Below are 15,071 nucleotides of genomic sequence, written 5' to 3'. Positions count from 1 at the left end.
TTTATGAAAATATTCAAAGCTTAAGGCCTATATAACCTCAACTTGAGCGGTACTAACATTTAAAAAGAGGATGCTAACTTGAGAGGGAGAGAGGCGGCCGGAAGGGACAATGTCGGCCACAACCGTTCTAGAAAGGTTGCCTTAGGCCTATGCTTATATATCTGGCCATGTCTCTCTTTGCAATTGCAGTCACCTGCACCTTACGACATCATTTTTTGCATCAAGACCCATGACTCTTTTTTCAGCCAATACCCATAATTGACCATGACCTTCAAACAAGCTGTTAAAAGCATCATGGCTAACTCACAAGCGTGATTGGTGGCTAGTATCAAGTCACAATCGCCTCTAGTTTTTCATAGATTTTCGTATTTCTTTGTTTGCAAATTGAGGTGCTAGGGCTCGCAATGCTGACGGTCATTGTCCTCACCAAGATTACTAAACGACTTAAGGGCTTGCGTGCTCTTTATCTCAAATAGGTTCTTTTATTAGTGTTTAACTTCAGGTTTATTTTTTAATTCAAAGATAATATTCTTTATTGATCCATTGATGGTAAACTTGCGTATTCAGCGATTACTTGATACATATATTTCATGTTTGGAGCTTCTGCATTACTATAGAAATACGATCGCATCTTGTATCTAATACCACAAAAAAGGTATCTCCAATTTCAGAGTTTATATTTCGAGATCTGATATTTAAGCTGTCATACATATTTGTAGCAGCCAGAGAATGTATTGCATAAACTGTAATCTACTAACTTCGAAAACGAAAAGAAAGGGAGGCGCTTCCATGAAATTATATAGATGAGAGAAAAAAGAAAGCTCCGCGACTACTGCTTAAGGGTCAACAGCCTACAACATGATCTTAAGAAGGTTTTACTTTTGCAGAATTTGAACTCGATGCCGACCAGCATGAATGCTGAAAAATAAACGATCATTCAAACTTGCTCCTAAATCCAACATGAAGCACAATTTTAATCTCAGAAGTTCTCCTGCTCTTATAGTGTGTCTAACTCCACAACCTAGAAGCAGATGTAAACTCAGGACTCATATAATCAATATCATGCGTGATGACATCCAATGCCATCAGTTTCAATTCAGTAAATTTCACCTATCTAACTTAGCATATATAGTACTATAGGATAGATTGCAATGCAAAAAAAAAAAAAAAAACAGAGAGGGATTGGCTGCCCCTGAACCTGAAGAACTGTCTGCTCCTGAACCTGAAGAAGTGTCTGCTTCTGAACGAACAATGATGAGTTATTTACTGGATATGATTTTTTCGTGTTTTGGTGTCTCGGCTATGATCTACAATACGTGGCTGAGTTAGGACCTTTACAAGCTCATTTCAACAACCCTTACTGCACTGCTGATTTGCTTTGCTTTGCTTTGGAATGATTCTTGATTCGATTAAGGTGGTTCTAGCTTGAATTTGATGTTTAAAGGTCGAGTTCGGGGCTGTGATATAGATATGTTGGTTTGGACTGGGTCTTCCGGTTTGCTGCTGATTTGGACTGGCGCTTTGGTTTGTTGTTGCTTTTCTCTTGTGATCTCATATATATATAACATCCCACCCTATTAAATAGGAGTAAAAGAGTAAATGTCTTAATAAATCTATAATATATAATGTAAACTAGAATTGGTGCATTAATTATGCATGCATTAAATAATAAAATATAAATAATGTAAACTAGAATGGTCCATTAATTATGCATGCATTAAATAATAGAATATAAATAACTAAGCGTTGGTAAGAGCAGCGCGAGGAGTATGAGTACATAATTCAATAAAAACCAAGCAAGATAAATTTGTTATCCATGGAGGCAATCACAGATCTAGAAAAGTGGGTGGAGATTCTCTACAATGACACTGTAGACCAATTGAAAGAAATGCAGCGCAGCTTGGTAGCTCTTTTGTTTTGGGTACAAAATGTCAGGGGTTCCGATTTTATCATCCCTACCTAAAACCTTCTCTTCTACGCAGTAAGAAGGGTTCCGTTGAGATCGACTCAAATTGGACATAAAAAATCTTCTTTAATTTTTTGATACTATATGTATGCAAGATGTATTGGGAGTGTTGGTTCAATGTGACATCCCTTCCAACGAAATAATATAAAGTAGAATTAGTACATTAATTATACATGTATTAAACAAAAAAATATAAATAATTTCTATAGAAAGTTAATCAATTTAAATTTTATCATCTACAAAATTATTTATAATAAAAATATCCTCGATCTTTTTATTCGCCAAATATATATATATGTTTTTATATAGAATTTGACGGTCTAAAATAGTTTAGAGAGACTTTGTATATAGGTTAAATATTATATCAATTTAAGTATATATAGTTTTCGCATCAATAATGAGATAATGAAGAAATTCATATATGTTGTAATTTATTAATTTTGCCTTCAATTTTCTTAAATAAAATGTAAAAAAAATTAATAATTTTAGTATCTAAGTTACATATGAAAGATTATTTGAATATCAGTAGTAATTTTCGTCATAATTTCATGTAGGTATCTATGGTTTTATGAAAATTACATATCTATAAATATTATTAAAATGTAAAAATTGATAGCAAGAGATTAATTTCAAAATAGTTTATTACGTATATCTATGTTTTATTTATTTATTTGTGATATAAATTTAAAAAATTAAATGAAATAATTTATATTATAATTGGTTTAGTTATACCAACATGTTTGATTTCTAGTTGAAAGTATTGTCTGTTCATTAGAAACTTGGTAAAAAAATAAAAGCAATATTTTCAAATTGTGTTTTCCATACATTAATTTTATAAACTTAAATTATTCATATAATTTTAAATTTTCATTAACATTACCAAACAATACAAATTTATCAAAAAGCAATGCTTCAATTATAATATCCTTCTTTTAAAGTATATTAATACAAATTTGAATAAATTGAGTATATCATAAACCCGTGCAACACACAGTTGGTAGGCTAGTTAGCATATTATATTTAAATTGAGTAATATTAATTATTACTGTTGAATAATAATGACAATTATTGTAATTAAATATATCTATAAAGTTGTATCCACCCTAACAAATAGGGGTATGATAATAAATGTCAAATAAATTAATATCTTCAAATCACAACGATAATTATTATTATCTTATATATATATATATATATATATATATATATATTTGACAACACCGTAACAAATAGTGGCAAAATGATAAACAATTACTAATTCCTGTGTTATAAACCTAACAACACCCTAATAAATGGAGGTAACATGGTAAACCATTACTAATTCCTATGTTAATGTACCATATACAAAATAAATGATAATAGTTAATATTCTAATTAATAACAATATATAGATATAAAGAAAATATGAAAGAAATATGAAGGAATATTTCAATCAATTATTGGAATATCGTAAACAAATAAATATTTTCATTATTTTAAGAAAATAAATAATCGTTTATATAAATTTAAAATTAATCTAATAAATTTAAAGAATTATAGCTAATCTTATAAATGCTTAATTAAGCATATCACTCATCCAAGAGATTGGATTATTTTTATGTGACAACGTTCAAATTTATAAAAATTAATATAGAACAGACAAATACTCCTTGAAGATCTGGAGGTATGGAATATTAGCTACAATAAAGCACAAACAAATAATGAAATTAAAAAATTTTGATAAGCTCTAAGAGTATTATTCTTTCATAAACTAAAATTAATGATTTTATCTAAAAGTATTTAAATTCTGAACTAATTGGCTCACAAATTAAAATAATAATTGCGATGTTGCATATTACACGAATTTCTTATTGAAAAATGATATATATATATTTGATATATATTCTTCTATTACAAGTCTCAATTTTCCACATTAAAATTTATACAATACAAAAGTAAATTTTTTAAATGTTAATATAAATTGTAAATTAAAATATTCAAATTTTGATTTAATTACTTAGAAATTAAATTATTATTGCAATGATGTATATGTTATATGAATTTCTTAATTAAGAACTTTTGATATATCTTTGATATATATTCTACTATCGCAAGTCCGACTTACCACAGAAATTTATACAAATTAGAAGAAAAAATTATTACATGTTTATATAAATTATAATAAATATTCGAATATATAAAACTTATTTGACATTTCAATTTGTGATGTCAAAATTTTCTAAAAATTCATCTATAAATAACCACTCCAACTAATAACCCGTGCATCGAACGAGCAAAAAATCAATGCATTAATATAAATAATGAATAGGTGGCAGGAAGAAGATGGAGCGATCCCGACGGTAATGAGGACGTGGATTCCTCCTCCTCCGGCGATGGAGTTAGCAATTGCTTCGATGATGAAGCAGATAAGACCTAGTCGTTTCTTTCAATTAACTATTTACATTTTGTTTGCTGAAATTCGATCGGACTATATATTATTATATTTGTTGAACTTATGTTTGCACTTTGGATTAACGCGTCTGAAAGTCTTTGTATATTTGGATTGCATATTGGATTTGTTGTATTGGAGGTGGGTTTTTATAATTTTTTAGCATTTTTCTTTTTTTGCTTTCTTCAAATACAAACGGAATTGAGATGGAATATCCGTCTATGAAATATTTTGACGACAAACAGAGGCCGTCTCAAATCCATCTTTAAGGCTTATAGCCGGATTAGAGACGGGAATTTCACCTCGGAGCCCGTCTCTAATCCATCTATAAGGCTTAAAAACGGATTTTTAAATATAATTAACCAATTAATTGAATCAGAAAATTGGTTATATTTTGTTGGTGTTTTTTTTTTTCATAAATTGGTTATGATTTGGAGTTATCCTCGGAATAGAACCGAATCAATTTTGCAATCAGGGTTTATATGTTCAAAACAGCACCAAAGTAAGCCCGCCCCTAATAAAAGGAAATTAAATTTTTAATAAAGGTTCAAAATGCAAAAAAAGGTGTCATAGAATAGTGCACGTCCTCACCTTTAAATTAAAAACATTGTAAATTCGATTCTCATGATGAGAATCGAATCATTTTTGCAATCACGGTTTAGAATGATATTCAAAACAGCACCAAACTATGCCCGCCCCTAATAAAAGGAAATGAAATTTTAAATAAAGGTTCACAATGAGAAAAAAGGTGCCATATAATAAGCGCAAATGCTCACTTTTGAATTAAAAGATTGTAAATTCGATTTCATGACGAGACTACTAGTATCATTTTACTAACTATTATTAATTTATATTTTTATTTCATTATAGTTGTAGTCCATTTTATGACTGAAAAAATAAAAATATACGGTCCGAACTGACGAAAAATCAAATTTATCTATCTACATTCCTAAGTGAAAATGTGTTCCATACTCGATATACCTCCTTTCTTTGCATTAATATACTATTTTTTTTCTTTTCTTGAGAGAGAAAAAGCTGGAAGAATGCCGCGTGTTACAATTTGAAATTCTCAGTGTAAATACAGATTGGGGCAAACAACTCAAAACATGCAAATTGGTAAGTCCTTCACAGCGTCCGAAAGATAAAAGTATGAGCTGGCCCTCTTATACAAAAGGCAATTCCCGTCTCACCCACCCAAAAAAAAAAAAGGTAATTTACGGGGTCTTATTTAGTAATTAATTCGCATTTGTAGAAAAATCATATATATCAATCCAGCTGGAAAAATACCATATTTTGGGGTATATTATATCAATTCCAAAGTGATATACCTAAGTGAAAATGTGAAAACTTGAGGTTCGGAGGTTTGCTTCACTGTCCAGCCCATCACTCTTCCAGTAGTCAGGCCATCTTCGGTGTATTTTAGTTTGGGCGAGGCATATTTGTTGTAAATTTATCTATCTACATTCCTAAGTGAAAATGTGTTCCATACTCGATATACCTCCTTTCTTTGCATTAATATACTATTTTTTTTTCTTTTCTTGAGAGAGAAAAAGCTGGAAGAATGCCGCGTGTTACAATGAGATTTCATGTTTCAACCACGTGGCAATGCGATTCTTACGAGGATTAATTTCTCCCCAAAAAGCAAAAGAAGGTAAATCAAATGCCATGCATGCATGCAGAGTCAAGTCACTCCTATGGCTGGCTGACGCCATGCACTCCGTAACAGTCAAAACCAACTGTGGGCCATACTACTGCACACGCCTGTCCTTTAGCACCACACGCCACCACATGCACGCTCCACTCCAAGTTCACTCCTGCATTTCCAAATATTTACATCTTACCCGAGGGTAAAACATCCTGCTCGCTAGTCACCCCGGGGGCAAATCAGACATTTCATCAAGATCGTAGCGGCCGTTATATAACAATCTGATTGGCCACCAGCCAAATCGATTCCCAGTTCTCTCTCTCTCTCTCTCTCTCTCTCTCTCTCTACCCTATAGCCCGGTCAAGTCCTCCCTCAGGCCCCCAAAAGAATTAATGGCCCCACTACTCTCCACCGGCGAACAGTGCCGCCGCCACTGCGGCCGGGCCCCTCCTCTGACCACCACCCTTCTACTCCTCCTCCTCTTTTTGATCTCTTTGCAAGTGGTCTCCGCGAACGAGGAGATCAGTAAGAGCAAGGGTGGCTGCGGGGCGGACGACCCGTCGTCTTCCCTAGGGCGGTGCAGGAATGGGCCCGAGGCCATGAAGCTGAAGGTCATCGCTATCGTGTCAATCCTCGCTGCGAGCATGCTCGGGGTGTGCCTCCCGATGTTCACCCGGTCCGTTCCGGCCCTCAAGCCCAACAGTAACCCGTTCGTGATCGTGAAGGCTTTCGCGTCGGGTGTGATCCTCGCCACAGGTTACATGCATGTCCTCCCTGACTCGTTCGAGTACCTCAACTCCGACTGCCTGCCCGCGGATCCCTGGGCTAAGTTCCCGTTCACCACCTTCATCGCGATGCTCTCGGCCGTTGCCACCCAGATGGTGGATTCTTTTGCCATGTCTTACTACCGGAAGCTCAGGGCGAGGACGAGCGGCAGCGGTACCAGAGTCAGTGGTCAGGCAAAGGATGGGGTTGTGGCAGCCGAGGACGGCAGGGGGAACGGGCTAGAGCATGTTCATGGCGGTCCTGGAGAAGATCATCTTGGCGATGGGGAATCTCAGCTTCTGAGGCACAGAGTTGTAGCTCAGGTTGAATCGATAGAACCCATTGATCTTATTCCATCAACATATATATATATATATATATATGTAATCATTTAGGAAGTCATATTTCTTATATATAACTTATATATACAAACCAAATTAAACATAAATCAGCTAGGGCCCTGGGCCTAATGCAACTGCACTGTTCGAGTGATCTGACTTTATCTACTTGTAGGTAGTTCGAAATTCTCTAAAAGCATTTGATTAGTAGCTTTATTAGTAAATTGACCTTGCAGAGGTCGAAATCTACTAATAGAAAATTGACTTTACTTGTTGTCCAGTGGTCGACATCTATATGCATAACACCGTTAGTAAGCTAATTTAACTTTATGTGCAGTGCAGAAGTTCAGAATACATTGAAAATACGTTTCCATCGAAAATAATAGTAATTCACAAACTTGGGTTCAGTCTTAAGTACTAATTGAGTTTTCAGGTAGAAAATTATAAATGTAATATTTTTTGTTTATAGTATACATTTATTTATATATACTCGGACTTTTTTTTTTGGGTGAATTGGGGCCGGTAGCCCTATACTCGCACCTATTTCACCATGCTATATATATTTAAATTCTTAGAGCAATCTTTATTGATGGATATAGGTTTTAGAGCTGGGAATAGTGGTGCACTCAGTGGTGATAGGACTCTCAATGGGGGCCTCGGACAATGCTTGCACCATCAAGTCGCTCGTGGCTGCTCTTTGCTTTCATCAGCTCTTCGAAGGGATGGGCCTCGGCGGCTGCATCCTCCAGGTACAAGCTCACCACGAACTGCCCGTCCTCGATCGATGCTATGCTATATAAATATATATGATCGATTTGATTAACTATATAACATCCAATTGCTCCTTTTGTACATATAGGGGGAGTTCGGACTGAAAGTGAAGGCGATCATGGTGTTCTTCTTCTCAATCACCACTCCTCTGGGGATCGTGCTCGGGATCGGCCTGTCAAACGTGTACAGTGAGAGCAGCCCGACTGCCCTGATTGTGGTGGGCCTGCTGAACGCGTGCTCAGCCGGGCTACTGAACTACATGGCCTTGGTGGATCTAATAGCATTGGATTTTATGGGGCCGAAATTGCAAGGGAGCATGAAGTTGCAAGTCTTTGGTTATGGTGCTCTTCTGTTGGGTGCTGGAGGCATGTCATTGATGGCAAAGTGGGCTTGAATTTAACAAATAGGGAAGTTTTGTTTTAGGAGAAAGTAATAAAAAGTAATGAATTAGGGATTTTATTCCTTAATTATGTCCAGCTTATTTATTTAGTTTTAGGAGATTATTAATTATTAGGTGTCTGGCAAATTCTAAATTTCATTTTCAACGGCAATTCTGTTGCTTCGTTTTTTTCCCCCTTCGGTAGAGCAGAGCAATTCTATTGTTTTATTAATAACTATTACTATTATAATTCTATTGTTTTATTTATATCCAATAATATTATAAAAGACAAGGGAGGGTCTTGGTCCCTTTTTTATCTTTGCTGTATTATACATGTGATACATTATTTAAGCAAGGCATTAATCAAATAAAATTAAGAAAAGAATAGTAAAAACCATTTTTTAAAAGAATAACTACGCGCTAGAACTAATAACTTCTATGAATATGAATTAATACTTTGCTACTTTGCTCAAGTACATTTTGGAAAAGCTAATATGATGAAACATGTAGATGTAAGTGTAAATTATAGTAAAATGTTGGGAGAGAAACGAGTTCTAGAAATATATACTCATTTACAATTAGGATGAGTTTACATGGATGAGTTTACATTTGGTTCTTGCGTTTAATAAGATGTTCAATTTTATCATTTTCATTTTCTTAATATCATCTTTTGGAATAAGTATACATTTGGTTGTTTACGTTTAATTTGGTTCTTTACGTTTTATAAGATGTTCAATTTTACCCTTGTCATTTTTTAATTATCATCTTTCACATAACGATAAATGTCTTATTTAGACTTTTAATAAATTGAATTGTTCAATATTGCCAATGAATTGTTTAATATCGCTAATGTGGTAGCAAAACTTGGTGCCATATGTACATTTCTTACGTGTCTTTTAAATATATTTATAACAAATAAAAAGTCTATAATTTAACAAAGAAAAACAATTCAACACCACGGAGGGAAGAAGCGGAGAGATAGCCGGGGACGAGCCCTTTTTCGATCTCTTTCTCCGGAGAGAGAGGAAGGATAGATGGGGCGAGTGGCTCGCCTTTGAGCCGCCACCACCAATTGGCAAGGTTGCCGGTGGCATGTATGGTGGCCGACGGCAGGCCATCATCGGCCCCACTCTTGCCCCTTCGCTTTGGGATTGTTTTGGCTCTTATTTTTTTATATTTTTCAAATTTTTTTTATTGAAATTGAAAATTTAAAGAAACTTTAAAATCGAAACATAATAACATACCTGTGCCACCAAGTGAGGTATTACTATTAATTGACGGAATGACCAAATAAAACTTTTCGTGATGTAAAAGGTGAAATTGAATAAAAAATGAAAAGAATAAATTTGACCATCTTATTGAATACAAATTGCAAGCGTAAAAGCATACATTCTTGGTAACAAAGATATTCTATATTTGATGTTCATTTTGTGACTGTTTGTACATCTTTATTAACTGTTATAATTTTTATTTTATTATATTAGTTCTATAAATCTCTTTATAATCAGGAGAAAAATGCATACATTTCTCTTTGCAGGTTTAATTCAACTATTATAATTTCTATTTTATTATACTAGTTCTATGTGTCTCTTTTATAATCAGAAAAAATGCATACCTCTCTTTGCAGGTTTTCTTCAAAGTTATTAGCTGTCACCCGCTAAAGAATAAATTAATGATTTGGTCCTCCAGATATGCATGTTACATCAAATTTGATCTCAAAAATTTTTTTACATCAAATTGAACCTTGAGTGATTAAGTGTACATCAAATCCGACTTCAAGAAATTTTTTACATCAAATTGAACCTTGAGTGATTAAGTGTACATCAAATCCGACTTCAAGAAATTTTTTACATCACATTGAATTTTGAGAGATTAAGTATACATCAAATCAGACCTTCCGTTAGAATGCCGTCCAAAAATATATGGAAAAATCTGATTTGGCATTTAACAATTAAGTAGTTATAAATTTCTTGAAGTCGGATTTTATTTCAAGGTTTTGGCTTTGCACTTTTATGAGAAGTTTTAATATTAAAAATAACACAAAATTCTAATTATGTCAGAATTGTCATTCTGGCCGCGCTGTGAGGCCAATATAGACATTACAAACTTAAAGACGAGGAAGCAGTTCTCAGGTTCTCTCCAAATCGACCATTGAACCAAAAGACGCATTCCCAAACAAAATCAACAATAGAATCCTTCATATTGAGCAATTACCATAAGGAAGATATCGAAGATACCCAGTTCCACATGCAAGTTTATCTTATCATCAATGTGCCCATACGAGATAAGTCGGTTGTTCTGAGGCTGCAAAGCTACGAATTCAGGACATCACCAACACCGAAGTATGGCAAACATTATCAAGATAACGGAGCAATGTGGGACCAAACAATCCTTCATCCGATATGCCCATCCATGTTTGAATGTACAGTATAACTGACAAATGCTGTCAGAAATCTCATCCTCTTTATCCTAATTTCTGTTCAATTTGATCTTTACATTTCCCAGATCAATGACAATTCCTAGAGACAATAAATCATCTATATCTGGTAACTTGTTTTGAAAAGAATTACAAATTAATGGAGATGTTTCTGTCAGATTACGCAAAAATCACTTGTATGGACTTGCGTTTTTAACTTGTCAGGATGAGGAGCTCCGGCAGCAAGTTAAAACACAGTCCTCCAAGAAACGGGTCAGCTGGGATGTGTATAGCTGTGGGTCGTTTCTAAAGTGATCGACATGAGGTGTGGAGATGAAGTTGCAGGCCCGGACCTCGCGCCCGATCCTTCGCTGCTCCTCGATGAAGGACTCCACAGACCCCGCAGGAATCACCCTGTCTGCTGAGCTGTATATGTACAGTTGCGGGCATTTTGGCTGTTGTGATGATAGTACATCAAGGACGTCAGAGAGCCTCCTGTATTTTTTTTTCACGACGTTAGCAAAGAAACTAAAGAAGATTATATTGAGTAAAAAGTATATTAAATGATAGGGATTGCAAATTTTACTTGTTAACTGATGGGAGGTTCAAGATTACTTCAAAGAACTTCTCGAGAACTAATAGCAGAGCAGCCTCTGTGACTGCAGGTTTTGGTACCGAAGCTACTTCTGTGATAGATGCGGTCGAACTTGTAATTCCCTTGGTTGCCACACTCTGTTTCTTCAGAAAAGCTGCTGAGAAACCTGAAGCCCACACCTAGATAAAGAGATTCGAATGTTATAAAAACCATAGAGCATACCAAGTGAATCAAAGTACATACTTATTTACCATAAGCTTCTTTATCATGTATGCCGCAATGAGAAATTTAAAATAGATATGGCTGGGCATCTCAAGTTCTTTTATTGTAACAAGGTAATGTATTTATCAGCATGTGAGTTTCTGGTAATTGGTGCTCATTTTATTGGCACGGTACAAAATGGAAATGGAACCTAAAGCTTAGGAGGCCAATAATACCAGACAGTATTGATGCCTGGCATAAAAATAAAACAATATATATATATCTTGTAGTAACTAAAATCATTAAACATGCTTGAAGAGTCAATTACCTGAGGATCAGGGGCAGCTACAGGAGCAGAATCTACAATGCAACCCCTGATGTTTCCGACTAGAGAAGGGTTCTCCTTCTGAAATTTCTCCAAAATGGCTCCATACCTAAATTTGTAGGACCAACCCAGCAAAGTGTCAGACGCTTTAAATACAAATACAACAAGCCAATTATATTCCTCTAAATCATATCAGTCACGGAATTTGATCATGTCGTGAGGTTCCACGGCATAATTAGTCCAGCTTAGGTTAGATTCTTACAGAAATAGACACAAACACATGAGAAGAGAGGCCACTTACGTTAACCAACCGGTGTTGCTGAAAGTGTGGAAAACAAGATTTTTCCCGATTTCCTCCTCTAACCAATCAGCCAAATGGTTCACAAGCAGCTCGATATTTTGCTCCGCTTTGCCTCCAACCTGGTAACTCAGAATCTCACTCATCGGGAAGGTGAATGTAATTGCATGGAACCCCATTGAAGCGTACCACTCAGCATATCGTTTCAAGTGCTTCTGCTTTGCTCCCAACCAACCCAACAACACCACAACAGTCCTCGATTTAGCAGATGAGCAATCGGAGGGATTTCTGGAGACATCTGTAGCACTTGGATCAGGCAAGTGCCACTTGTAAAGAACCTCCTCTGATCCTGAGGCAGAGGTAGGAATGCTAATAACAAATGCATTAGGCTTCGGTGCATTCACCAAATCAGCCCTCTGATACAGATTCTGAAGAGCTGAGGTTGGCACGATAGAAGAGCTCAAAGGGCTCCTTGCAATGTCTGCCCCTAGACTGGGGACAGCGTACTTCTTAATGTCAGGGACAGGGACATGGATCTTCTTCACAAAGGACAAATTTGAGAGCTTTGAGGCAGAGATATGAGAGACCAATGGGGAATGCAAGTCGCTCAGGGAAGCGGAGGGAGATGAAACGATCTGACCAGAACCGGAGCAAGTATCAGCGGGCTTGGAAGGGGAGAACCTATCAGGGAGGTCGACAGATACAGAAGCCGCAGCAACAGCAGCTGCTGCGACAAGGGGACGTTGAATGATCCCGGACAATGAACCCATTCTGGGGTTGAATAGACAGATTACAGATAACCCTCAAATTGTCTCTAGATTATGCTTAAGACCTATAACGGACCCGTACTGAGCCGGAGAAACCCGAAATATGCAGAGTTTGATTCACCTGCACAAATGAGCCAGATGTTGAATAAAGATCGACTCAGCAACTGAAAATGGTTTTTTGATTCACATGTGACAATCGTTTACGTGTAATCTGACCTGATTCTCTGAAGGGTTCCTCGGACTTTTGTTCAAGGAAATCGGGCTGTCAATGTTGCGTGCTATTGACAGCCCGATTCTGAGTCAAAGACTACACGGCACCGACCAACAACCTTCTGTTATGGTTATCAAGGCCTCTCCTTTTGCAAGGAAAAAACAGCTGCCCAAAACGATAAAGACAGCCAGGGGAATCAGCAAAGCATCAGAATGGGTTTATTCTAAACAGCCAAAAGAAGCAAACTTGGGATATTCCACCGGAGGCTTGGCTTAAAAAGGACTGGGCAATTAACATATACAAACAGAATAAGCAAGAACATTTACGCGTGTTTATCATGTTTCAAGAAAACATGAAAACGACCGACCAACATGGGCTTCCGGTTATGTGGGAGCAATCAAAAGACAGTTTTGCCCCCAACAAGAACGTCAGCTGAGGGTCGGAGGAGGAATAGATGGGGAAGGGGAAGGGGAAGGAGAGGTGGAAGGGCAGAATGGGGAGAGGGATTTAAACGAAAAGAGAATGGAAAATAGAAAACGAAAACCCCATTTTGACCTTTCTTCTGAATACAATTGACTTGGAGAGATTTGGGTTTTTTTTTAAAAAAAAAATGTGACAAAAAGCCTTCAACTTTTTCCAGTACCAAAAAAAAAAAAGGTTTCATCTTTATACAAAGTAAAATCGTGGGTCGAACCTTAAAAATTGAAATTCTCAGTGTAAATACAGATTGGGGCAAACAACTTAAAACATGCAAATTGGTGAGTCCTTCACAGCGTCCGAAAGATACAAATATGAGCTGGCCCTCTTATACAAAAGGCAATTCCTGTCTCACCCACCAAAAAAAAAAAAAAAAGGTAATTTACGGGGTCTTATTTAGTAATTAATTAGCATTTGTAGAAAAATCATATATATCAATCCAGCTGGAAAATACCATATTTGTGGGGTATATTATATCAATTCGCAGGAAAAAGCATTTACATATTATATAACATAACAAATTAGAGAAACACCCCCGTTTCCTATAATTTCTGCATTTTTTTTAATCAAATTGGGGTCGGCGAAAGCTTGAATTGAATGCCGTTTCAAAACATATTTATTCTGCCCAAAAAGAAAAAGTAAAGGAGAGACATTTCATGGTTTGAATCTATAACCCAGAAAATCCATTCATTCATGCATTCATTCTTTCACTTGTTGAGGAGAAATCGGAGCTTTTAAAAAAAAAAAAATGGAAAACGCCGGAAAACCGGAATTGAATTCGCCCCAAATATGTTTTACCCATCAATCCGGCGAAAATGTAGGAAGCGAAATCCCTAGACGAGGAAATCGAGGAACGAAGGAATGGAATCGGAGGAGGAGGTGGAGAAGGCTGTGTCTGATATCACAGCAATGCGAGAGAGGCGGTGAGAGGAGGAGGAAGAGTACCTACCGAAGGGAAATGGTGAATCCGGGCGGAAGAGAGACCTTTGCTCGTCACTGCTGTTGCCTCTTCTTCCTCTTCTTCTTCTTCTCCGTATGTCTTGTCTTCTTCCCGCAGCTGCGTTCGGAGGAGCTTTTGATGGTGAAAATGAGAGAGATCGAAGGAAGGAGGGAGGGAGGGAAGGAGAAGATGAGCGGAGCGAAAGGGCCCTTCCTTGTTTATAGGAATGGGGATTCCCCCACTGATGAGATAGATTGTGTTCATTCCTCGGTTATCGCGAAATATTCGGTCTCGCTTATTCTGTTCTTTCATTAAAATAAAAAGGAAAAAAAAAAAGAAATTGGACGGGGGGAAATGGAAAAGGAAAAAAAGAAAAAATGGGTGTCGTAGACTCGTAGTAGCGTGGCGTTTATGCGACCTATAAAAGAAAAAAAAAAAAAGCATCCTTTTAGGATATTCGATCCAAAGATTACCCCCCAGAATCCATGAGTTTCCCAAAATCTTTTGGGACAATAATACCATAAAATCCGTAACGGTAACTAAATCGAG

At 36.3% G+C, this 15,071-nt stretch overlaps 2 protein-coding genes across 3 annotated transcripts; one reads left to right on the top strand and one right to left on the bottom strand.

Moving 5' to 3' along the window:
- Positions 1-6,348: 6,348 nt before the first annotated feature.
- On the top strand, positions 6,349-8,608 carry LOC116194976 (fe(2+) transport protein 1-like). The gene is made up of 3 exons (XM_031523914.1): positions 6,349-7,127; positions 7,742-7,891; positions 8,002-8,608. The coding sequence occupies exons 1-3, from the start codon at positions 6,432-6,434 to the stop codon at positions 8,305-8,307; spliced, it is 1,152 nt and encodes a 383-aa protein (XP_031379774.1). The 5' UTR covers positions 6,349-6,431; the 3' UTR covers positions 8,308-8,608.
- A 1,858-nt stretch (positions 8,609-10,466) lies between these two features.
- Positions 10,467-14,861, bottom strand: LOC116195353 (transmembrane protein 53-A). Of its 2 annotated transcripts, none has more exons than XM_031524482.1 (6): positions 14,528-14,861; positions 13,111-13,270; positions 12,131-13,015; positions 11,833-11,938; positions 11,295-11,482; positions 10,467-11,203 (listed from the first exon to the last, which is right to left on the bottom strand). In XM_031524482.1, exons 3-6 carry the CDS (start codon positions 12,895-12,897, stop codon positions 10,930-10,932), a joined length of 1,335 nt encoding a protein of 444 aa, XP_031380342.1. In that variant the 5' UTR covers positions 12,898-13,015; positions 13,111-13,270; positions 14,528-14,861; the 3' UTR covers positions 10,467-10,929. The 2 variants fall into 2 exon arrangements, with proteins under 2 accessions (XP_031380342.1, XP_031380341.1); XM_031524481.1 differs by having other exon boundaries at positions 14,532-14,861.
- Between the last annotated feature and the right edge of the window lie 210 nt (positions 14,862-15,071).

The sequence above is a fragment of the Punica granatum genome, chromosome 2 (genome assembly GCF_007655135.1).
Source record: "Punica granatum isolate Tunisia-2019 chromosome 2, ASM765513v2, whole genome shotgun sequence".
In the NCBI taxonomy this organism is placed as follows: Eukaryota; Viridiplantae; Streptophyta; class Magnoliopsida; order Myrtales; family Lythraceae; genus Punica; species Punica granatum.
Note: the sequence above shows the minus strand (reverse complement) of the source record. Positions and strands in the feature narration are given on the sequence as shown.